The sequence below is a fragment of the Sciurus carolinensis genome, chromosome 3, assembly GCF_902686445.1.
Source record: "Sciurus carolinensis chromosome 3, mSciCar1.2, whole genome shotgun sequence".
Classification (NCBI taxonomy): Eukaryota; Metazoa; Chordata; class Mammalia; order Rodentia; family Sciuridae; genus Sciurus; species Sciurus carolinensis.
Window position 1 is genome coordinate 162235354 of NC_062215.1, and position 22367 is coordinate 162257720.

The window sequence follows — 22367 nt, forward strand, 5'->3', positions numbered from 1 at the left end:
GTTAGGTTTGAAAAAAATGTTTTCACAATCCTGCTGCCCCTCCCACTTGCTATAAATCTCTATTTCTAAGGGCAGGGGCCAAGCATTTCTCTATCACTGGAAAGAGCCTCAAGGGACCACACACACAGGAAGCCTTCACAATAAAACATTCCTATAATTTTTTGACTGCCATATTCTACTCTTTTAAAGCTTTGGAAGTAATCTCAGAAACATTCCTCTCCTTCCTCCCCCTGACCCTCTTCCACTCACAGGTGAAAAACAAACACGAGGCGGAGGAGGCCCTCATGTTTGCAAGGTTGAAATTTTGATGACCAACCTCTTAGGTCTGCAGAGTAAAAAATGTATATGTGCTTTTTGGTGCCAAAGCCCTTAATTAATTTGCTCTTGTTAAATCCTAATAACTTGACTCACTGGAGCAAAGAGTGTCCCATTTGTTCCCTGTCAGCCTTCTGGCCACAGTGGACAACATCACTAGAGATGATGGAATAGGAGTCAGGTAGAATGAGGCCATTAGATGTAATCAGATCTTGGCGAGGGGATGCAGGTGAAGGACCCAAGAAGCTTCAAGGGAAGGCAATGCTCCAAATAAGAACAGACTCTTAATTAGATGAGGATGCAGGGTCAGGCTAGGTCTGTCTCTAGACTGGGACTGGATTTAGGTCGTCAGTTTTGGCAAGACTTTGTTCAGTACCCTCTACAGCGAGAATCAACCCTACTCCAGTGCCTCCTGCTCTGACCCCTGATACTCTTGAGTGCTGACCCCTTACATATGCCATTTTCTCTCAACGATCTTCTGAGGATGCTGTTATCATACCATTTTGCAGATGAGGGAAGGGAAGCAGACAGGGGTGGACAAATCACTCATGAGCACAAGGGTAGTGAAAAACTGAGTGAGATATGGCCCCAGGTCCTAGCCTATTCTGTAGCACAGTTCCTGCCTCTTTGGGGAAATCTGCCACTCTGAGTTTGGAGACTTGGTCCCATTTATTTTTCTCATCCTCTGTCTCCATCAATCCCTTAAATGTTTAATGTCCTCCAGTTCTTTGTCCCTAACCACCTCCTCTGTGAACACTCCTCCTACAAACATCATTTCATCAAAACACACAGCTTCAAGGACTTCTTACTATTGACCTCAAAATCTGTCTGCTGGCCTAATCCAATGGCTGACAGAAAGCTGGGCATACACTGTAGATTCCTATCCCTCCCTTATCACCTCCCCCATTTCCCAGTGGTCTCCAGAATTGGCCTGCTGCCCTCGACATCTTCCTCTGCATCACAGGAGGGAACCACCTGTGTGCTATGATGGGCCCACTCCCTTCTTCCCCCACAGAGAGAACTTTCCTGGCACTGCCTTCTCCTCTCTGCAGTCCATAATGCACTCCATGTGTCTTGTTTCTCTCTACTGCAAACTCTTGGATGAAAAACTGGTTCTTGCCTCTCTGCCTAGATTTTAAACTTAAGATGGTCCTTTTGTTTTGGTGCCTTTGCCAGAGACATACCCCTTGGATCCTCTTTGCTCTACCCACTGCTCATCCCTTCTCAAGCTCAGCTGTTGTGCCTAATCTCCACTCAAGCCAGAGCCCTGGGGCTCCCACTCTCTTGGAAGGGGTCCATCCTACCTGCATATCAAGGTCACCACTACACTTCTATCCATCTGCCACTGCATTGCATCTCTTTGCTTCCTGCTTGGACTATTACAGGCATTTCCCAACTGGTCTCTCCTGTCTGCAGTCTGTTCAGTTCTGACCCATTGTCCCCACAGTTGCCAGAATTATAGGTTCAAGACATATATCTGATCAAACTTCTGTCCTGTGTAAAATTTTGTCAGTGTTTCCCCATCCTCAGCAGGGTAAAGTCTGAATTATTAGCACATGATTCATGACTCTGGAATCTCTGCCAACCTCCCAACTTGTTGCCCACTGCCAACCTCCCACCTTGGTAGCTTTGCACTAAGATATACAAAACCATCTGAAGTTTACCGAGCATACTTTGTTCACCCTGTCTGCTCCATACAGGCAAGTCCTTCTGCCTAGAATGTTCTTCCTCTTCTGTGTAAACTTTGATTTATCATTGGAAACTACCTTTAAGGATAGGGTTCCTTCCTTTGGCAAGCTTCCTGTGACTCCTCCTAGGGAGAGTTCATTGCTCTCTGTCCTGCTCCACCTTCCTCTCTGCTCGGTACAAATCCCACTATCTTGTGATGTATTTGTAGACAGTAAGCTCCTTGTGGGCAAGGGACTTTAAGGCAACTAATTAATGCTAGTGAATGAATGGATGTGACCATCTAGCCCCTCTGACTCAAGGTCCTTATCCCATTCTCACTCATTCTGCGTCTGGACCTCAGTCCCAGCTCTTACCCAAGGACCAGTGTTTTCCTCCTTTACCTTGCCCATGAGATGTAAGATCCTCAAGAGTAGACTACTCTCTTATTTGCGTGTGTATTGCCTGGACCCTTTCAATAAATATTTTTGTTTGTTTGAGACAGAGTCTCTATATGTTGCCCAAGCTGTTCTTGAACTCCTGGGCTCAAGAGATCCTCCTGCTTCAGCATCCCAAGTAACAGGAACTATAGGACAAACCAACATGCCTGACTTTCAATAAATATTTTTGAATGAGTGAATGAATTTCCTAAGTTCTTGGTAATCAGGAGACTTAGCTTCCCCAACCTCAAGTACCTTTCGACATACCAGATAAGCCATCCAAATTCCATTTCAATTTCTCAAGTTCTTTCTCAGTTGACATCAGAATAGCACTAATCTAAAAGGAGAAGTGACAATAGCTAACCTTCTGAGCCCTAAACACAGGAGCAGCTGAGGCTCACTGAAGTTCTGATTGCTATATGCAATTATTGGGCCAACTTCTCGTCCACCTAAGTTCTCCTGTGGTACAACAATGCATGGGTTGGGGGTAGCCTTTGATTGCTGGAGGCAACTTCACAGAGCAATAAGAGATGGAACAGGCAGTAAAAAGTGCCCTGGATTAGAGCCAGAGGTTCTCGATTCCATTCTCAGCTCCACCTTTGCTCAGTGTTATGACCTGGAGAACAACTGTTTTTAGCCTTTCCTCTTCTGTTCAACATTGATCATAGTACTTATTCTACTTATCTTTTAGGATTGTTATATCTATCATTTCCTTGCAGGAATTTTTTAGTTTGTTTTGTCCTCAACAACGTAGATTTGGCTTTCATAGTGACATTCACTGGTATAGGAAATTAGAACTCTAAGCCAAGAGATGCTTCACCTATTGGGGTAGCTTTTATCACTAAATGCCCAACCTTCTTATATGACCAAATTCAGAGCCATTAACCTCAATCCTGGTGCTGTACTGCATCAGGCAGGGAACCCAGACTTTCTTGGCAATCATATTAGGCAAAATCCTTTGATGAGCACTAAAGACCATTATCTAAGGGTCATTGCTCTGGTGGAGTCTTCTTGTTGGCCACTGATGCTTCTGGGAGTCAGCAGGGAAGACAGCCTAAATGCTTCCTGAGCAACGAGCAGATCGTGTCCCAGCCTCTGCATCCTCTTGGCTTCATGGCAGAGCATGTCTGTTGTAGGCTTCTGGTGGAATTCTCAGAGTCCTTCCCTCTCTCATGAACTCTCCCTCAGCATATCACTCCATTAGTAAAGGTATATATATTTTCAAGGATTCATCAAAACTAGTCATTTTATGTTTATTCATGTTCTTTACTATATGTGACCATTTAACAGTCTTGCGGAATAGACAAACTGCTCCTGATACCTGAAAAAATAAAGTCCATAGAATCATAGCAGCAGATGGTTTTATTCCTCTTCTCTGGCTCAGCTGTTTGAGCTAATACAGAGCTAGACTCATTTTCTTGTCTTGTGGTGATAATGCTTTTTATCCAGGTGCAGAATTGCTCCATTACCCAAGGAGTTTGCATCTATGGATAGGAATTCTTTCACTCAACTCTTTTCAACCAACATTTCTAGACATTCCTGGAAAGTTTGCCCAAGTGGACCTGCCCCCACTTGATGGCTATCATCTCCTTGTTCCCGAGCCAAGAGATGAGCCCAGGGTAGGATGTGGAGTATGACAAGGACTCCTCTGTAAAGGTAAGCCTGACATGCCACGTTACACTTACCCTAAGAGACTATAATGCCCAGTGTGCTCTCTAGTAGACCCCAAGAATCTGAATGTCCAGTTGAACATAAAATAAAGATCTAAGGTGGGCAATGCAGTCTCCACCTAATTGTTCTCCAGAAAGTCCCTAAAAAGCAGCCATTTTTATACTCACTTGTGCAGTGCTATGTATTTTTACTCTACCAGTCAGAACAGTGCAGAAAAGGGAATGGCTGCAACTTGAATTTCCCCTTCAAAATCATCATTGTCACCATTGATCACCATCAACATCATTATCATTATTATCATCACAACCACAAGAATCTGTGTGTTCTGACTATAGCCTGTCACCTCCTGCTCCCTTCTCTAGGCCACATATCACTCTCTATTTTATTTCATCTTCTAGAATTTTCTCCTATGGACAGACAGCTTTTCAAGGAAAACACATAGCTGAGAGTCCCACTTTGTTGCCTGACTCAGCCTAAGACAGATCCTTCAGTCTCAGAGTTTCATAGTCTGAAAGGTAGAAAGAATAGTTCTTGTTCTCAGAGACATGCTCTGCAATGGAATTAATTACAATTATAACCAATAAAGTGATACAAATGGTCTATATGTCAATCTATTTATCTGATCTTTTAGAGAGTGCATCAAAAGCTATTAGGGTCCCAATGTGTTCCCCTCCTACCCCATGGCTGTCTTCAAACTGTCACTGGATTGTCTGACAGAGTGGATAGATTATATGGCTTTGTGTCTTGGGAAATTATGCTTTCCTAAAAGCAGGGAAGAGGGGAAATAATGTGAGAACTCTTGATATTCCATCCCACACTGTGTCTCCCAGAAATTAAAGGACTGAGTGTCACATGTGTATCAGAAAAGAAAGAATTAGAGAGATAGAAATAGGCAGGGGGAAGGCAGGCAGGGAGGGAGGAACCAAACAAGAGACGGAGGAGGAAGTAGTGGCAAGGAACTCTGCTCAGAGAAATGCCAGGAGCAAGAGAGACCAGAGCTCCCTACATGCCAAAGCAGGAGTGCTGTGGTCCAGAGCCACAGGGAGGTGGTCTGTTCATGATGGCTCCCTCTATAAAACAGGGTCAGGAGTGCCTGAAGTCACAGGTGGCATCTGTGAATATTCCATGAAGGAAGTCATGAGACTCCTGAAACTTGATGCAAGAGGGCTAATGGAAATAGTGGATTATGAGTCATGAGACCTTGCTTCTAAGTTCAACCAAGTACCTTGAACTAAGTACTTCACTTCTCTGAGCCCCAGGTCTCTCAGTTACAAAACAAGGGAGTTCTGGTTGATTGCACTGTCTCTTCTTTGTTCAAAGCTGTCCTGAAATCTATAGCACTATAAGTGGTAGAGAGTATTTATGCTCATCTCTCTCAGCCACACTGTCCCCAGCAGAGGAGTGGCTACTTCCCTGCCTTACCACCCTATTGACATTGGGCTTATTGATGGCTTGCATTGGCTATTGAACTGTGGGCAGAAGGGACAGTATTCTAGTTATGAGCAGAAGTTTTGAGAAGCATTGCAAATTTCCACCCATCCTCTGGTATTTCTGCACTTGGCTAGAAGAGCATATCCGAGTAGTCCTGGCTCCTTTAGCCCAGGTTCCAACATGAAAAGACACTGGCAGTGGTCCTGAACCCAATGCACAGCCAGAAGCTAAACCAAGCCAAGTTTAGCAGAATCTTAACCATCTCACAAACCCATGAATGGGAAATGTTTGTTGAAGAAACTGATTTGGGGCAAATTTTTGTTATTGCAGCCAAAGCTAACTAATACACTACATGACAGGAAAGTCATAGAAGCACACCTCAGGAACTGACCTAAAGTCTACTTGAAGGAGAATGAAGGGCAACTGGAGGAGCCCCAACAGGAAGTCCCTCTACTGTTCTCACCTCCATGCCAGAGCTGCCATAGTCCACCATACGGAGACACACCTGGCTTTTGGCATTAACAACCCAGGCCTCAGCAGGAGTAGGAAGAGAGTTTTGTGGAAGGGGAAAGTAGATTAGAATGCATCAATGTCAAATTCCTCCTTATTCATAGTCCTTTCTCTTCCACAGTCCTTCACACCTGGACTGTCTGTTTCTCTCACTGCCTAGGTGCCATTAATTACAAGGCTCTTGAACTTGGGATTGATATATTGATTTCCTTAACATAGAGGGGCAGAAAGATTGCTTAGATAAATTCACAAGTTCTAGCATCACTGGTCTGCAGCTGCTGCTATCAGTATGCAAGTCTCTTAGTCTTTCTGATTCCTAATATTAAAGAACCCCAAAGAAACTCATATCAACATTATCCTAGCCAAATTCTAACTAATAGATGTTTTTCTGCCAAATAGAGAAGCAGTGCATATTTAATGTAATATACACACTAGTGCCGAGAGAAGACAAAATGGAATTCTAATGCTCCCAGCACTATCACGTCAGGGATACTTTGCATTCCTGTTGGGATGTATGGCTAGGGCTTACACATGCTTCATTTCACTCAGAGAGTCTGGGCCCTTCCCCACCTCTGCAGGTGCTTGAACCAATCCTTTGAGGTTGACAGCCACAATTACCTATTGAAACAAAAAGGACCCAACCCTCCACCAGTAACAGAAGAGAAAAAGAACATGACAGGGTAAGAGAAGAAGCAGGAAGTAAAGCAATGGATCCCAAATTCTTCCAAAATACCAAAGCCTTTTAAATAAAATCTTACCTGGAACAGAAATATATGTAAATAGATGAAAGTACAAAAACTCAGGGTGAAGCAGTGGTGAGGATTCAGAGCCTGTCTGTGCAAATTTCCTACTTTTAAAAGATGGTTTCTGGAGTTGTGTGTGAAATCCCAGCACTACACACAGTTTAAAAAACCACTGGACTGGAGAAATTTGGGGCATTGGAGTAGGATTATATAAAGCTGGGGGCAGGGAGAAAGGAAAATATCATGACAGCTATTTCTGAGAATTTTGCTGGGAAGAGAATGGAATTGTGTAGACATCCCTTGTCATGGTGTGGCAGCCAAGGGACACACAACAGAGAAGAGGCTTTCTACAATCTGCCCGAGGCAGATGGACTGACCAAGTGACCTCTCAAATCTTAGCAGCAAGCATCGTTATCCTTGTATTCAGTTGGGCAAGACAGATTTGCTTGGGTTTGATTTTGATCTTTCTTCTCTGCCCTGCTTCCTCCCTCTCCTATCTCAGCTGTGGCCTTTCCTGAGCTCTCAGTTCTTGAACTCAGAGCAATCTCTGCTTTGGCTTCCCAGGTGATGGGATCCTGAGGGTTCTGGCCACCTCATCAGTATATGGCTCCCCACCTCCCTTGAAGATAAGCCCCCAGACCCACCTATGCACACCACGTCCATGAAGCCATACATCCCGTAGCAGATCTGGAAGAGGAGGTCTTGGCGCTGCCATTTTGCCGAGGGACTGAAGGTCGACCAGATGAGCCAAGAGATACTGGCGATGAGGAAGAGGGAACCCAAGATGGCAGCTGCAATCTGAACCTTCTCGATGACTGTCAGAGAGATAGCCTGCCACTGGAAAGGAGAGAGCAGCAGGTTAGCTGTTGCTTGGATGCCCTCGCCCCATTCCCATCCCTCTCTCAACTTCTGCTCCAACAGCTCACCTCTGATATTGGATTTAAATTAGGGCTCCTCAACTTGTACTACAATGAATATTTTTGCAATTTTGCATTGTACTTTTGATGCAGAGGAAACCTACATCCCGTGAAATGATCAGAAATTTTGTAAGGAGGGAGTTCTGGGCAGGCATAGCTAAGAGGAAGATGCTTGTATTTGATTATTATACAGAGAGAGAAATGGGAAGGAGTAAAAGAAAATGAACTAAGTGTGGGTGGTGTTTCAGGGCCCCAGAATCTTCTTTTCAGAGCAACACAGTATATTTTCCCACTAATAGTTTCTGAGACGGGGCAGGTCTTTCTCTTGCCTGTTTTGTTTCTATACCACCGCCTAGGATGCCATTTGATATACATACTAGAGATTATTGATTCAATAGGAAGGAGAGGACACAGGATATGGGAGAGAGATAAGAAAAATAGTTTATAATTTACTGAATGTATATGAATAATGATATTTATTTTTCTTTTACAGAAAAAGTATTGTATTTATAGCAGTACTGATGGATGGATTGAAAGCTGGAGTATGGGTGAGTTTCGGCTTTGGAATTTTATGATTCCATGGCTGGTTCAGTCAGTACTTGCCTAAATGAGTCAAGAGTTGGATTTCAGTTTAGGGCTTATTTATGCTGTCACTCAACAAATATGTCTTAAGTAACTTCCATGTGTCTGGCCACTACCCTAGGTGCCAGAGATAAAGTACTAAGAAAAACAAGGCTACATCCCCACCCTCAGGGGGCTTACAGTCTAGGAAGCATAGACAGCCCTGTGAATTTGCAACTGTGATTCATCATGATTGAAAAAGGAAGATACATGGTACTGGGAAAGCCTGTGATGGGGCATTTGGCTTCCGACAGGATGTGAGACTTGAACTGAGTAGGAGTTTACTAGGCAAAGAGAGGAAGAAAGAGTAGCCCAGGCAGAGGAAAGCACATGTGCAAAGGCCCTGTGTCAGAGGAAAGCACAGTGAGCATAAAGACCTGGATGGAGACCAGAGTGAGTAGAGGGGAGGGAGCAAGAGACTGAAGTGAGACAATGGGGAAAGTAGAAAGGGAAGACCATGCAGAGTCTTGTAGAATATGTACAGCTCTAGGACTTCGTTCTAAGGTTAAATGTGCTGCTGTGAATGGTTTTTAGCTGTAGCCAACACGATCAGATTTGGGAAGGTGGCAAGGACATCTCCTGATTGGAGGGCTGTGCATAGTGCCCTGCTGGGAATACCTACAGGAAACATTGCCATCTGAGCAAAAGGACAGGGCCATTATCTGCCAACAGGAAGCCCTTACTCTGCCTTCAGTGGCCTGGAACTGGCACTGGTCAGTGGCCTCCTGAGAAATGGTAACCATTGGGAAACACTGCACTTGCCAGTCCAGATGTAGGACATCGACCCTGGCATTCAATATGGATAGCATCTCATTTTCCACTGCTTCTCTAAGCCTTGGGTTACACCTAACAAAGGAAATTTCCAGAAGATGGCCCTATCATGCAGACTTCTCTTGTGAACAACAAATGCTTTCCCCAAGGTCTGCCCCACTGCGTGGAGGGAGGGCTCCTGAGTGAGCATTTCAAGTCTACCATTGAAGAATCAGCAACCCTCAACTTGTCCTACTCCTCCGGACTTCGAGAACCCCAAACATAGAGGCACAAAAAGGTCCTCTTCATCCCTGATCCCTTCTACCACCCCAGTCACCTGCAGAACCTAGCAGCCTAACGGGGCTCCTGACCTCAGTGTGAAGCAAGAGGAAGGAACAGGCTGGGGTACTATGGACAAGAACTCTCCTCCTGTGTATCCCATGTGACACCCACAGAGGTGTGGGGGAAGCCACCCCAGGAGAGAGCAGAGAAGGAGAGTGCTCTGAAATCTCAAAGGAAGGACAGGAGGTGGGCAGGTGTCAGCGGTACAGGCTCTTCTCCACCAGACGCCTGCAACTTTGGAACTCTGTCCAGAGATTCCGACCCTGATAGCATGAGTCTTCTCCATCTCCATTCCTGCCCTGCTGCACCAGTGAATGGAGAGACCAAGGGGGAAGAGCACAAAGACTGGATAGAAATAGAAAGGGGTGCAGCGCAGGGGGTCAGATGACCGATTCTAGTTGAGCTCTATTCCAACTTGCTGAGTGTGAGTGAGAAGTCAGTAAGTCTGGAAGACTGTCAATTTTCTCTTCTATAAAATTAGAAATAATTGTTCCTTCTTGCTTCCTAGAGTATCGTGAGGGTTAAATGAAATAACTGTCAAGCCAGTGCTTTGAAGGGCATTCTTGATTGTTTCAGCAAAAACAGATAAGCCTGTCAAGGCGGGAGTAGTCCTCAGGGTACCTGGCCACTCTGGGGAGAGGTTAAGGCCCTGAGCCCAGGAGTCTCTGCAGACAGCAACCCTGCTCTACCCCTTAATTACTATGCAACCTCAGGTAGACTCTCAAGCCCCTCTGTGCCTCCATTGTCTCATCTGTAAATTGGGAATAACAGTACCCACTTCATTGGGTTGTTTTCAGGATTAAATTAGGCAATGTGTGAGTATTTAGAACACTGACTAACACTGAGTAAGCACTAACTACATGTTTATTAATATACTATTGCCTGCCTTATCCAAGGGGAGTACAATCCAAGACCCCAGTGGGTGTCTGAAACCTCAGCAGGTACTGAATTTTATATACAAGCACTCTGTGTGATATCATAACAGTTGATCTGATGACGGAGACAGTTACTAAGTGACTAACAGGTAGGTAGCATATTCAGTGTAAATACACTGGGTAAAGGGATGATTCATGTCCCAGGCAGGATGGAGCAGGATGGCATGAGATTTCATCATGCTACTCAGAATGGGATGCAATTTAAAACTTATGAATTATTGATTTTTGGAACTTTCCATTTAAAATTTTTGGATTGCAGTTGGCCATGGTTAACTAAAACCACAGAAAGGAAAATCATGGAAAAGGGGGGTGTCTACTGTAATTGCAGTTGAGATGTAACAGCCATGGAGACTTGAGATCCCCAGGTATGCTGTGACTCCTTTCCTTGTGGTTCTTCTGGCTATAGACACATGGCTTCTAGAGACAGTCACTTAGATGACGCACCATGGTGAAGAGTAGTGCTATTTCCCACAACTTGGTATGAGGCATGAACAGGAGCTGAGAGACCCAAGAGACTGGGAAGGAACATGTGTCCCTCGGATAGCAGACCCCTTGTTCCGCTTGCTCGTGGTCGGACCTGCCAGCCCCACCCTGTACTACAGATGGTCCTGCCAGTCTGTGGGTACAGAGGTTGTCACTGAGGCTGAGGAGGCAGATGTCTCTAGGCCAGAGGAGACCAGGACACACAAGTATGACAATTTGGGCCACAATCACACAACACAACTTCTAGTCCTTCTGGGAAAGGGAAACTGCATTTACTGAGCACACAGCAATGTAGGAACCAACAGAATCAGAGGAGTCACCAGTGTCCAGAAACTCACAACTGAAGGCAGGGTAGTAACTTGAGAATGGATGAAAAAGGTCAGTACTGCTAACACTCCCACTTGCTTACCTGATTTACACAATGAGAATCAACTGTTCTGTTTTCAGCCCTAGGAAAAAGCTGCCTCTCAATAGCTTTTTGTTAAATGAGCTATGGGAGGAGCCAAGAGGCTGGTACTTTGTGCTGGGCTGGTGAATTTGGGATCTGACCTTCCTTGAGGCTTGAGTCAGCTGCTATGGAAGGGGTGGTTAATGCACTCAGACCTCCGCTGGCACCCAGAGGACGTGGAATCAGCTGTCTCGTGACACTGCTATTTTAAGACACTTCAAGATTTTGAAGCAAATGGCTGAAGATGGAAGCAACAGCAGGGAGGGGCACCTCTCTGATCCAGTGGCTCACCATTAAGAGTCGAGGTGCCTGAGAATTGTAATGCTACCTTCCAGAAACAACGCATCCTGGTACATGCACACATGATTCTCTCCCTCCCCCGCCCCCCCACTCCTGGCAGTACCCCATGGAAAACTCTATAGGATATAAATAAACAGCCCTGGACATTGCAGCTCTAGTTTTCAAACTGCACCTCATGCAAAGGCCCCACCCTCACCCATCACTGCGGAACCCCAGATCCCAGGGCACTCAAGACCGACTCCCTCCCTGCCCCCTTAGAGAGGAGAGGAATTTATGCCTGGAGACTGAAGTCCGCATCCTCACTGTCATGCTGGCTAATTGATTAGGGGGCAGCTTAATTAGCCGATCCTGCATATGTGGAGGTATTTTCAGACGCAAAAGAGCTCTACATGTGTGCGCCCCTCGCAGGGAAAGTTTCCTGATTTGGATGGATTTGCAAGGGTGGCACAGGGGCTGCCACTCCTTAGGGAAGATGGATGTGTCAGGGCAGGGCAGGAGGAGACAGGATGGGCAGGAGGGGAGAGGCTGGGCACAGGGGTCCCCAAGTTCTGCTGGAACCCCTTTGGCAGGCTGTGACCCAGTTCTGACCCTGCCTACACTTCTTCTCACTGTGGCCTTTTCCTACTGTCCCTTTCTTTTTTTCTTCCTTATTGTCTATTTCCCCTCTTTTTTCTGCCTCCCTCTCCTTTCTCCTCTCCATTTTAATCTCTGTCCCTTGTCACAGGAAGTGTGATCTGAGCCAGCAGTGACAGCATCACCCAATAAGTTGTAAGAAACGCAGAATCTCAGGCCCTGCCCCAGACCCGGTGGATCTTAGTTGGCATTTTGACCAAACTCCAGGAGAATGACATACACATTAAAGTCTGGAAAGTGCTGTTGAGTTTTCTTGCTGCTGTTTCTTCTTTTCCAGCCCTTGACTTAAGTCAGTCCTTCTGCCCTTTCCCATGTCCTGCTCTCTTCTGTCCTTTGGCCTTTCTTCTCTTCCTTCTCTCCCTTTCTTATTTCTTTCTCCCTCTCTCTTTCCTTCTTGCTTCCCTTTCTTTCCCCTTTCACTCTAATTCACGGCTATCTTCCTTATTCTCGTTCTTCCATCAGATTCTCCTTGCTCCTTTCCTTCTACATCTATTTCCCTTTTGCCCCATCTCTTCCTCTTCTTGCTGATGCTTAAGAGAAATTTTTAAAAGATCTTTTATTCCCTCCTGCTGGCAGGCCTCCCCTGAGCTCCAAGCTGCCTGGGGAAGCAGCTGGGGTGCAAGCCCCAGGTCCCATGTCCCTGCCTCCAGCCCCAGGCTCACCTGCAGAGGGTTCTTTGTGCTTATGGCAATGACGTGGTACTTGTAGTAGCACAGCTCACAGCTCCAGCAGCCCCGCTCGCTGATCCATTTGATGAGACATGGCTGGTGCGTGCACTTGACTGAGCCATCGCAGCGGCACGGGCTCAGCAGCTCCCCCTGCAGGGAGAGAGGCAGAGGGTAGTCAGGCGCCAGCCCCAGAGTCTGGTGGGGGAGAGGTGGGTGGGTGAAGATGCAGCACTGTTTTGAGCCACCCAGGTAGGTCAGACTAGGCCACCACAACCAGACCACAGGCTTTACCTGGAGTTACCAGACTCCTCAGAGGAGGCCCGAGCAACAGCATCCCCTCCACTTCAGTCAGCTCCACTGCCAGTTCTGAGACCCTGCTCCCGCTCAGTAAGGATTTCCTGTACTGCCCAAGTCCTGGGATTGCTATGAATATGAGTGGGTTAGTTTCTGTGGAAGCCTCTGCAGTCCAAAGGGGTGTCAGGCTCCATGAATTTCCCTTTCAAAGCTCAGTCCAGGGTCTTGTACTCAAATGCCCTCTGGCCAGAAATGCAGCAGAAGTGAGGGACGACAGCAGAGGTGAATTGGAGGGCTCAGGCCTAGGTTTGAAGGTCAACTACCATCAGCTCCAGCCCCCTGTAGGTGTGCAGTCTGGTGGGAATTGTGTGTGTGAGGAGGGTATTGAACCCAGGGCCTCATGCATGCTAGTCAAGAACTCTACCACTGAGCTGCACCCCTGGCCCCACAGGGAATCTTTATGTAAAAACTCCCAATAGTCTAATGTTAACGAGGAATGCAGCATGTTGTGAGGGTCATTTTGCCTGAACGGTAGAGTTCTCCTGAGGTCAATTCATAGAGACCTAGCTTCCTTTGATAAAGTCTCTTACCCCAAGTTCCCAAGTAAGAGAAGTATGGGGCAGTCCTGCATGCTGGGAACCTGGGTGGTTGGGCCAGTGCCCTTGCCGAAGGCTGCATCACTCTAGTCAGGGCACTGGAGGCAAAGGCCTGGCCAAGCTAGATGGTGTCAGTATGTGGAAACCCTTGTGAGTGGACCAGAGAGGTGGGCTCATTCTCCAGAGCCCCCTGTGATATCTCAGATGGTCACGACTGAAGCCTGTGTCTCCACACTACCTGACATGGTGACTTTAAAGTGTCTCTGTGAACCTCACTGCTCCTTTTCTCTCCCCCTCTTTCTTTTTACTCTGGTTTGCCTTTGCTCTCTTTCTTCCTCCTAGCTCAGGGTCCACCATGTTTGGTCACCAAATCCCCATCCACCCTGCTCCTTCATTTACCTTCCCAGAGACTTTAGCAACTGGGGACACCCAATTCCCCCAATCTTGCACATGGCCTCTTTCTCCCTTGATCTCCATGCTTCCACACCCAGGTCATTTATTTTAGATCCAGCTAAAATAAATGACTTACTCCTATCAAAGGACCCCTGAGAAGCTATGTGCAAACCATCCCTAACCCCTATGCTGGTGTGTTTGGAATATGGCCACTTGACCACATCCCTTCAAATGTGAAAATTTTGCTATTCATGCAATTACATCTTGTTCCCAACAATGAATAAAGCAGTCCAAGAGCTCCTAGTCTCTAAATTTTAGATTTCTATTTGCATATTTAATCATGTTCTTTGCTGTAGACTGTAGAACCAGCCATTTCCTTCCAAATTTCTGGAATCATCTTTCCCTTCCAACTCCTGTCACTCAAAACCCTATCCTTGGCCTGGATGAGAGCTAGAAAGTCCTTTTCCACGTGGTCTATGTGTGAAACTGCCACTCTGTCTTCATGATGATTCTAATGTAACCTCTTACAGGGAGTCATTCTTAACTTCCCCAGCTTGAGCTCAGTACTTAGATCTTTAAGTGTCTTATGCATATGTTTAAGTGACTTTGTCATATCCCTGTTTAAGTACTTAACACATAGCTATACGTATCTCTGCAGATACTTGCTATACCCTAAAGGACCTCTGCAAGGCAGGGGTAATGTCTATATCTTTGTGCCTATTTCTCCTGGTGCCAAGCCCAATACCAGAAGGTCCTCAACAGCTTTTTGTGTTTGAATGAGTAAATGAAAAAATAAATCAAGTGTCATCTCAGGTTTTCTGCACTTCCCACTTTGTGAGAATGGGAACCATGTTCATCTTATGCCTTTTTCAGTTCTTGGCACTCCATGCATACATGTGCAATGAATGAACTTGGTGGCAGAAATGCTCAGGTGTTGGGCTCCATGAAACCCTCCCTGGTTCTCCACGCTGCTCTCCAGTATTGACAGGTCCCGTTTTGCTGTGGCTCCAGGCCCGTACCCCCTGTCATGGCACTCCCCTCGTCTCTAGGGCACTACGTTATGGTCACAGGGGCAATATTTTATCCATCTCTGCATCCCTAGCACCTAGTGCAGTGCCTAAAACTTTGACAGCTGAACACGTGCCTATTTGTTTGATAACCAAGAGGTTTTGCTCCTCCAGGACACAGTCGGCCTCTAGATCCTAGTGGTGTCTGGGAGAGGAAAGGCAGGAGATGCCTGCGTCGCTGACCACTCTTCACCCCTCTTGAGGCCTCACAGCCCTTGGTATGGAGTGGCTGTTCAATGGTTCTGAGAATGAAGTCAGAGGGAGGTAGTGGGGAGAGGTGCTGGAGGAGGGGCGAAAGTCCTTATTATTCATGGCAGCATTTTCGAGGCTCATTAATTCTAACAGGATGAGCTGGGTTTGATTAATCGGGTTGTTAAACAGCCATGTCAAATTGCCGATCAGGTAAAAGACATTACTTCCGGTCCCGGCAACTGTGCCAAGTGACAGTGAAGTCTATACTCATTGCTTCCCAAGAAGTATCCACAGGAAAATGCAGGAAGAGTTGCTGGCTGGGGCACAACTGAAAACAAGACCAGGGCTCCCCATCTTGGCTCTGGCTGTGACCTCTCGGGCTCACTGGAACCTCCTGAACCTCCAGATACTTCCCTGGAGAAGGAGGAAGCATGACCAGGGTCCCTCTGTCTGGCTAAAGGTCCAAGAGCTGAGGGCTGCGCTGCTTTCCCTGAAGTGAATTTGTTCATTCCCTCACTCCCAACTTTCCCTTGGGGCAGGACAACACAAAAGACAGAATGGGGACTTGCTTGTGGCACTAAAGGTATTAAAAAGTATCTATGGCCATACCACCCTGAACATGCCTGATCTCATCAGACATTAAAAATCAAGGATGCAGAAACTATTAGAAAAAGTTTAGATGTGATGAAAAATGTGCTCCAAGAGTTTAGGGGGCGGGGATAAAAAAGAGAATGTACTTTAATCTTGGCATTCATATGAGTTTTGTACTTGTTTAGTATATGTGGGAGGAAGGCCATAATCTTTTTAGCACATAGGGCTTCTAAAAGGCCTGGTCTGGACCTTTCCCATCTTCTAGTGGTCAGATGTATGTCTTCAAGAACAGTGGAAGAGGAAATGCCTGGCAGTCCCCTGGAATCAATGTAGATGTAATGGAGATGTTTCTCCCAGTGCGCTCCATTAAAAACTAAGATTAAAAAATCTCAAGTCTAGTCACAGAGCTAGCCAGTGGATGGACAGAAGAGAAGCCAGGCCTTTCTGACTTCAGTTTCTGAGCATCACTGTATCTCTGTCCCTGTTCCTGCTACTCCACCTGCACCTGTGACATGGGTCTCTTCTCTGTGTCTCCTCTCCAGATCCCACCCAATTCCTGGCCCAGCTCAGGCCACTCAGTCACGTCTCCCACAACTGCCACTACAGACCCATCTCACTTCCTGCACCATCACCCAGTTGGGCACTTCATCATTTTCAAATCCTCTGGGATTTGGGCTGCTCTTACATAATCCATCAAACTGGGCCCATCAGAGATGCATATGAAAGGCACCAGGGTATGAGAAAAGACATGCGCCTCTGGTTCAGTTCCCAAGGCTCTGGCTGTTGGGCTGGGAGACTATCATGATCTTGTCTGTAAAACTCAGCAAATTCTGAGGATCAAAGGGGTTCATTAAATGCAAAGGGTACCAGACACTTCCTCAATGATCTGCTCAGAGCTTTGGGATAAAAGACCACCTGGGAATGACCAAGATGAGAAAAATGGAATCCTCCCTAATCCCCTGCCCCCTAAGGGACACTGTGTGGGGAGTGGCTAGCATGGTTTTTGGAAACAGATAATTGGTTTTGAATGCCTTCTTACTACTTACAAACTGTGCAAGCTTGAGCAAGCTACTTAACCTCTCTGAGGCTCCATTTCTTCATCTTTCTGGGGTAGATAATTCTTACCTCCCAAAAGAGATTAAATGAAATAAAGCTTGCCAAGAGCTTGACATAGTGCTTGTCACATGTAAGTCCTCTTGTTAAAAATGTTGTACATGTCTGATTACCCAAATTGTATGGATCTACATCGTGAACAACCATAGAAACAAAATGATGTACCCCATTTGTCTACAATGAATCAAAATGCAGTCAGTAAAAAAATTTTTAAAAATGTTATAATTCTAACTTCCATTTCTGTAAGGACTATAATTCATAGTTTTCTCTACTACAACTCTTTTATTTTCCTATTATCACTCTAAGGTCAATTACATAAGGAGGGAGCAAGTGTCTTAAAAAGGGGTCAAATGAGTAACAGAGAATGGTAAAGATTAAAGAACTTTCTAGGTGAATCTGCCCTTCAAGGATAAAGGATCAGAATAGAATTCTCCCGACTTGTAGCCCAAGGCTATCTTCTGTTTCCCTGGGATACTGAGCATTTGGGGAACCTTCTTTGGAGATGCTGAACAGAGCAGTGCAGATCTCTCTTGGACTGAGGTCATGCTAGAAGGAAGTCCTGCCCCTTGAATGTGACTGATTCGGTGGTAGGAAGAAGAGAACAGGATAGATTCTTATCTCTGCTAATGACACAGCAAGCAGCAGGTAGGAGACTCCAGTCGTTTCTCCATTCATAGACTTCTTTGTTTATTTGGGACTTGCCTCTTTCAATCTGCAATTCGCACTTCTGGAGTCCTTAGGTTACCCAGTTGCCATGGCAGTGGCAGGTAAATCAAAGACTTCCCCTTCCACTCACACAAACACCAGGCATCCCTGCCCCTGAGCAGAAAGAAAGAAATACAGCCTAGTGTAGCAAAGACAGCACACCTGCTGAAGTTTGCAGTTCTGGGAGATCAGAGCAAAGGAGACAACAGAAACACCAGCCTTGTGGCGCAGTTTAAGGTCATATTCCTTCATTGAGTCTACTATGGTGGTTAAGATCTAGGCTGTATTCCTGGACAGACTTAGGAATACCTAGGCTTTTACAATTCGTGTGACCTGGACAAGCTCAAATCTCTGGGCCCTGTTCAATCATTCCTTTATTCATTCAAGGTTTTGTTCTAGGTGACAGGCACAGAGCAACGAATAGAACTGATGAAATTCTCTTGAAGAAATAGACAATAAATAATATAAACAAGTAAACCATAAGTACTCAAGATGCTGTTATGTGCTATGGATAAAAATAAACAGAGAAAAGGAAAGTGGACCACCAGGGAAGAGGTAGATTGAAATGCTAAATAGGATACTGTGGAAGACTTGGCCAAAAGGCGATATTCGGCTGAAGACCTGAGAAAGACCAGGGAGCAAACCATGTAGGTATCTAGGGGCCAAGCATTCTGGGCAGAGGGAATATCAAGTGCAAATTCTCTGAGGCAAAATCATGCCTGGAATGTTCTAGGAACAAAGATGTTTGTGTATCTGGAGTAGAGTGAATGAGAAGAAAGGGATTAGGTGGTAAGGTTCTAACAGGGATCAACAAAATGGGTACAGATCAAGAAAGGTTTATGGACCATGTTAAGGACCTGATTTTATTAAGATAGGTGTAAGACCAGGGAGTGTTATAGAAGATTTCCTTATATCGAAGCACACCTTCTCACCTCCTTCAAATGATACAATCTGTTTGACAGAATCGCATTGGCTGCTCTATTGGGAACAGACTGGAGAGACAGACACGCAAAACACAGAGAGAGGAGACTGTTGCAATAATCCAGGTAAAGTTATGATCATGCTTCAGACCAGTATGGTAGCAGAAGTGGTCAGTTTCTGAATATATTTTGAAGAATTAAATGTTAAGATTTGCTGATGGATTGGATGTAAGCTAAGGAGAAAAGTCAAAGATGATACTAATTTTGACCTGAGCAATGATGAAGATGGAGAGTTACCTTTAACTGAAATGAGAAGACTGAAGAAGGAGCAGGTTTTGGAGGAGAGACTGGGAGCTCAGTTTTGGAAGTGTCAACTTTGAAATGCCTATTAACACTTTGAAATGCCTATTAACTCTCCAAGTGAAGATGTCCCATAAGCACTAGTTCATACTTGTCTGGAGTTCAGCTGAGAGGTCAAAATAGAAACTTGAGAGTCATTGGCATAGAGATGGTGTTTAAATCCACAAGCCTTGGTGAGGTAAGCAAAGCAGCGAGTTGAGGTAAATGAAGGGATCCTGGAGCTGATCCCTGTGAGCTGCCCATGTTCAGAGGTCAGGAGACATGGAGAACCCAGCAGAAAAGACTGAGAAGAGAAGGTCAGTGAGGTGAGAAGAGAACACGATGCTACAAAAGCCAAGGAAGAAGGCAAAGTATTTTAGGAAAAGAGGGAGTTGTCACCCTTGCAAATACTGTCGCTGGGTCAAGTTGGATGAGAACCAAGAGTTAAACACGGATATTATTTCTTCTATTTTCTAGGTGAAATATGCAGAAAAAGTCACATAACTGAGAGTGAAGATAGGGGAAGAGATATTGGAGGTCTGAGGTTGATAGAAAATAGTTATCTGGGAGAGTTTAGAGAGACTTTCATTAAAATAAAATGGCACATATGTGAAACTAGGAGAAGAAGGTAGTAAGAGCCTATAATTAGCTCCATCCTCGCACATAGTTAGTGCCCAGTAAATGCTGGCTATGTCAGGGGTTCCAATAGGGGTTGACAGATCTCTCACTCCTCAGTCTATCTTCGCGCCTCCTTTCGATGTTGATCACTTTTCTTTCTTCCTTCCTTCTTTCTGTAATTTTCTCTTGATATTAGTAGTCCTAATGCTGGAACATTTCACAGGTTGACAGAACACTTCCATAAATATTATACCACCTGCTGCCTCAATAAACCCACAAGGCTAATACCAATTATTCCCATTTTACAGAGGACGATACCCACATGGAGAGGTGGTTCCTTACTTAAACAAATGAAAGAGTAGGGCTCCCAAACCAGTTCTGTTTCATCAGGCTGCCTCTGGCTTGCCCAAATCACCTCTGCCCATGATGATATACCTGCCTTTTGTCTCTTCTCCCACCCACAGCAGCCCATCCTTCAGATCCTTACCTTTCCTATTCTGATACAAGAGATGGCCTTTCTATTTCCCCTTTAAGAAACTCTATTGTTCTTTCCTTCATTTCCCTTCTCTGATTTTATTTCCGGGCAATGCTCACTGGGCATTAATTGATGTCTGTGTGTAGAGAAGGACAGGATGGGGTTTTGCTTTCTCTTCACTCCTTCATGCTCCCACTCTCAGTGGGACAAAGCTATTAAGACATTTAAGACAAAGTTAAGAAACAGAGTTTTGTAAGCACAGGAACCCATTAAAGGTTGCTCTGAAATGGAATCTGTATAACCTAGGAAAGATCCAGTCATCTAGTAGACGTTCTACTATGAAGACCTACAGGATCAAAAGCTTTGAAATCAGAACTTCCCCTACAAGGTAGAGCTGGGACCTGTGTATTGGGGTGGGGAGGAATAGGCATAGGAGTAGAAAGGTTCACTGGGATTCTAGAGAAGAAAAAGAAGGATGCCAAAGAAAGTAGGGACTTTCCAGTGTCCACCCTAGATAGTTCTATGATAATAGGTAGTTGGTGATGGCTCCACCACTCCTTGGACTCCCCGTGTATGGGAGACCAGCTAACAGCAAGGCTTCTCAATAAACACACTCTTCCAATTTTATGGGCACAACCAAACGGGTCCAACTATTTGTGTAGCTGTGATCTGGATGGATAGAGGAGGGCTGGGAAAGGAGGAGACAAAGGAGAAACCCAAACGGGATCAGTGAAGAGAAGGAACAAGCTAGGAGACTAGAAGATTCCAGTGCCTTCTGCCTCAGGGAGCAGACAATGATTTCTTCATTCTCCAGACTTGGGGTGGGGAGTAGGGTGTGGGGCTAGTCTATCCTGGTATCAGGATCAAGAAAAATGACCTATCATGGAGAACTTCTTGTCAGCAAAGATTCTGAAGGAAGATGAAAGGGGGAGGTTGTGATTTCTGCTTCTCTACTGGATGATAAGAGAATTTCCTCCTTATCTGTTGGAGGCAGGTTGGTTGGCAAGATGACCTCTAAAGATCCCCAGGGATAGGAGACTTCATTATTGCTCACAGACAAGCCGTTCTGAATTCTGTGCCTATTGTGTCAAACAGCATTTGGGCAGCTCTGTTTTCTTGCTGGAGTCCTTTCCAGCCAGTCTTTTAGCATCATCCATCCTTGGCATTGACACTTCCTTCCTAGTCAGGTCATACCTGGGCTTCTCACTTCCCTTCTTAATGGCACCAATGCCAAATTTTGGCTTCGAGGGACTACCAGTGTGTCAATGCTGGCAGAAGGAAGTAAGAATTGTTGAGAGATAATTTGATTTAAAAAAGAAAGTACTCTATTACTAAGAAGACCAAAAAAGATTTAAGGCCTTAATGAGCTGTAGTTATCTAAACCGAATCCAATTAACCACGTAATTATTTCTAGTTCTATTCTCATACCAGCAGCTTACTTTCACAAATGCATGTGCGCGCACACGTATAATATCCTTCCATCTTCATGGAAAACTTTTCAGCCTATCTGCTCATCATCTCAAAAAAGGAATGAAAAGTGAATCAAACACGACAAACAGACCCAAACCATCCCTCCAAACTGGAATTTTCATTTTCATGGTAATTATTTTATTCCTGTGGTGCTTTTCTCCCTGTAATTCAACTAGCATAAGACAAATGTACCTATTCCCTGTAACTGCCTCTAAATTTACTCAACTGGTACTGAGAGAAGAACTTAACCTCACAATAATTGAATTTAAATAACATCCAATTCTATGAAGTCAAACATGATCTGCATAGTAAACAAAGCACATTATATGAGGGCTGGTGGAAGGAAAGAAGGTCATATTTAATGTGTGTATTCGTAATCATATCTGTACTTTTAACCACCTGAATATGCAATATACTGTCAGTTTTCTTTCTGTATAACTCATCATTACCATCTTTGTCATTACCAAAGAGCTAAAATTAAAGATTTGTCTTCCTTCAGCATTTCTGCCTGGCTCAACAGAAAATATAATTTAGATAACACTCGAGTGGCCAGAATTGGGCTATTTGCATACAGTACACTGGGCCTGTTTCCAAGGTTCCAGGCCACTAGGCTGAAATTTCAGGGATGCCAGGTCACTGTGTTCTCTTTCTGTCTTAGAAATCAGGCCAACGCAGGACACAAGTCATATGGCAAGTTACGGGGTGAATACTCAATCACCCCC

The 22367-nt window shown here is 45.1% G+C and overlaps 1 protein-coding gene across 2 annotated transcripts in view; it reads right to left on the minus strand.

Moving 5' to 3' along the window:
• Positions 1-22367, minus strand: part of Marchf4 (membrane associated ring-CH-type finger 4) — a 103892-nt gene that overhangs the window by 12312 nt on the left and 69213 nt on the right. For both annotated transcript variants that reach the window (XM_047542837.1, XM_047542838.1), the window contains exons 3-4: positions 12867-13022; positions 7420-7612 (exon numbers count right to left, since the gene is read on the minus strand). In XM_047542837.1, the coding sequence (XP_047398793.1) occupies positions 7420-7612; positions 12867-13022 (349 nt within the window). The remainder of the gene's footprint in view (positions 1-7419; positions 7613-12866; positions 13023-22367) is intronic.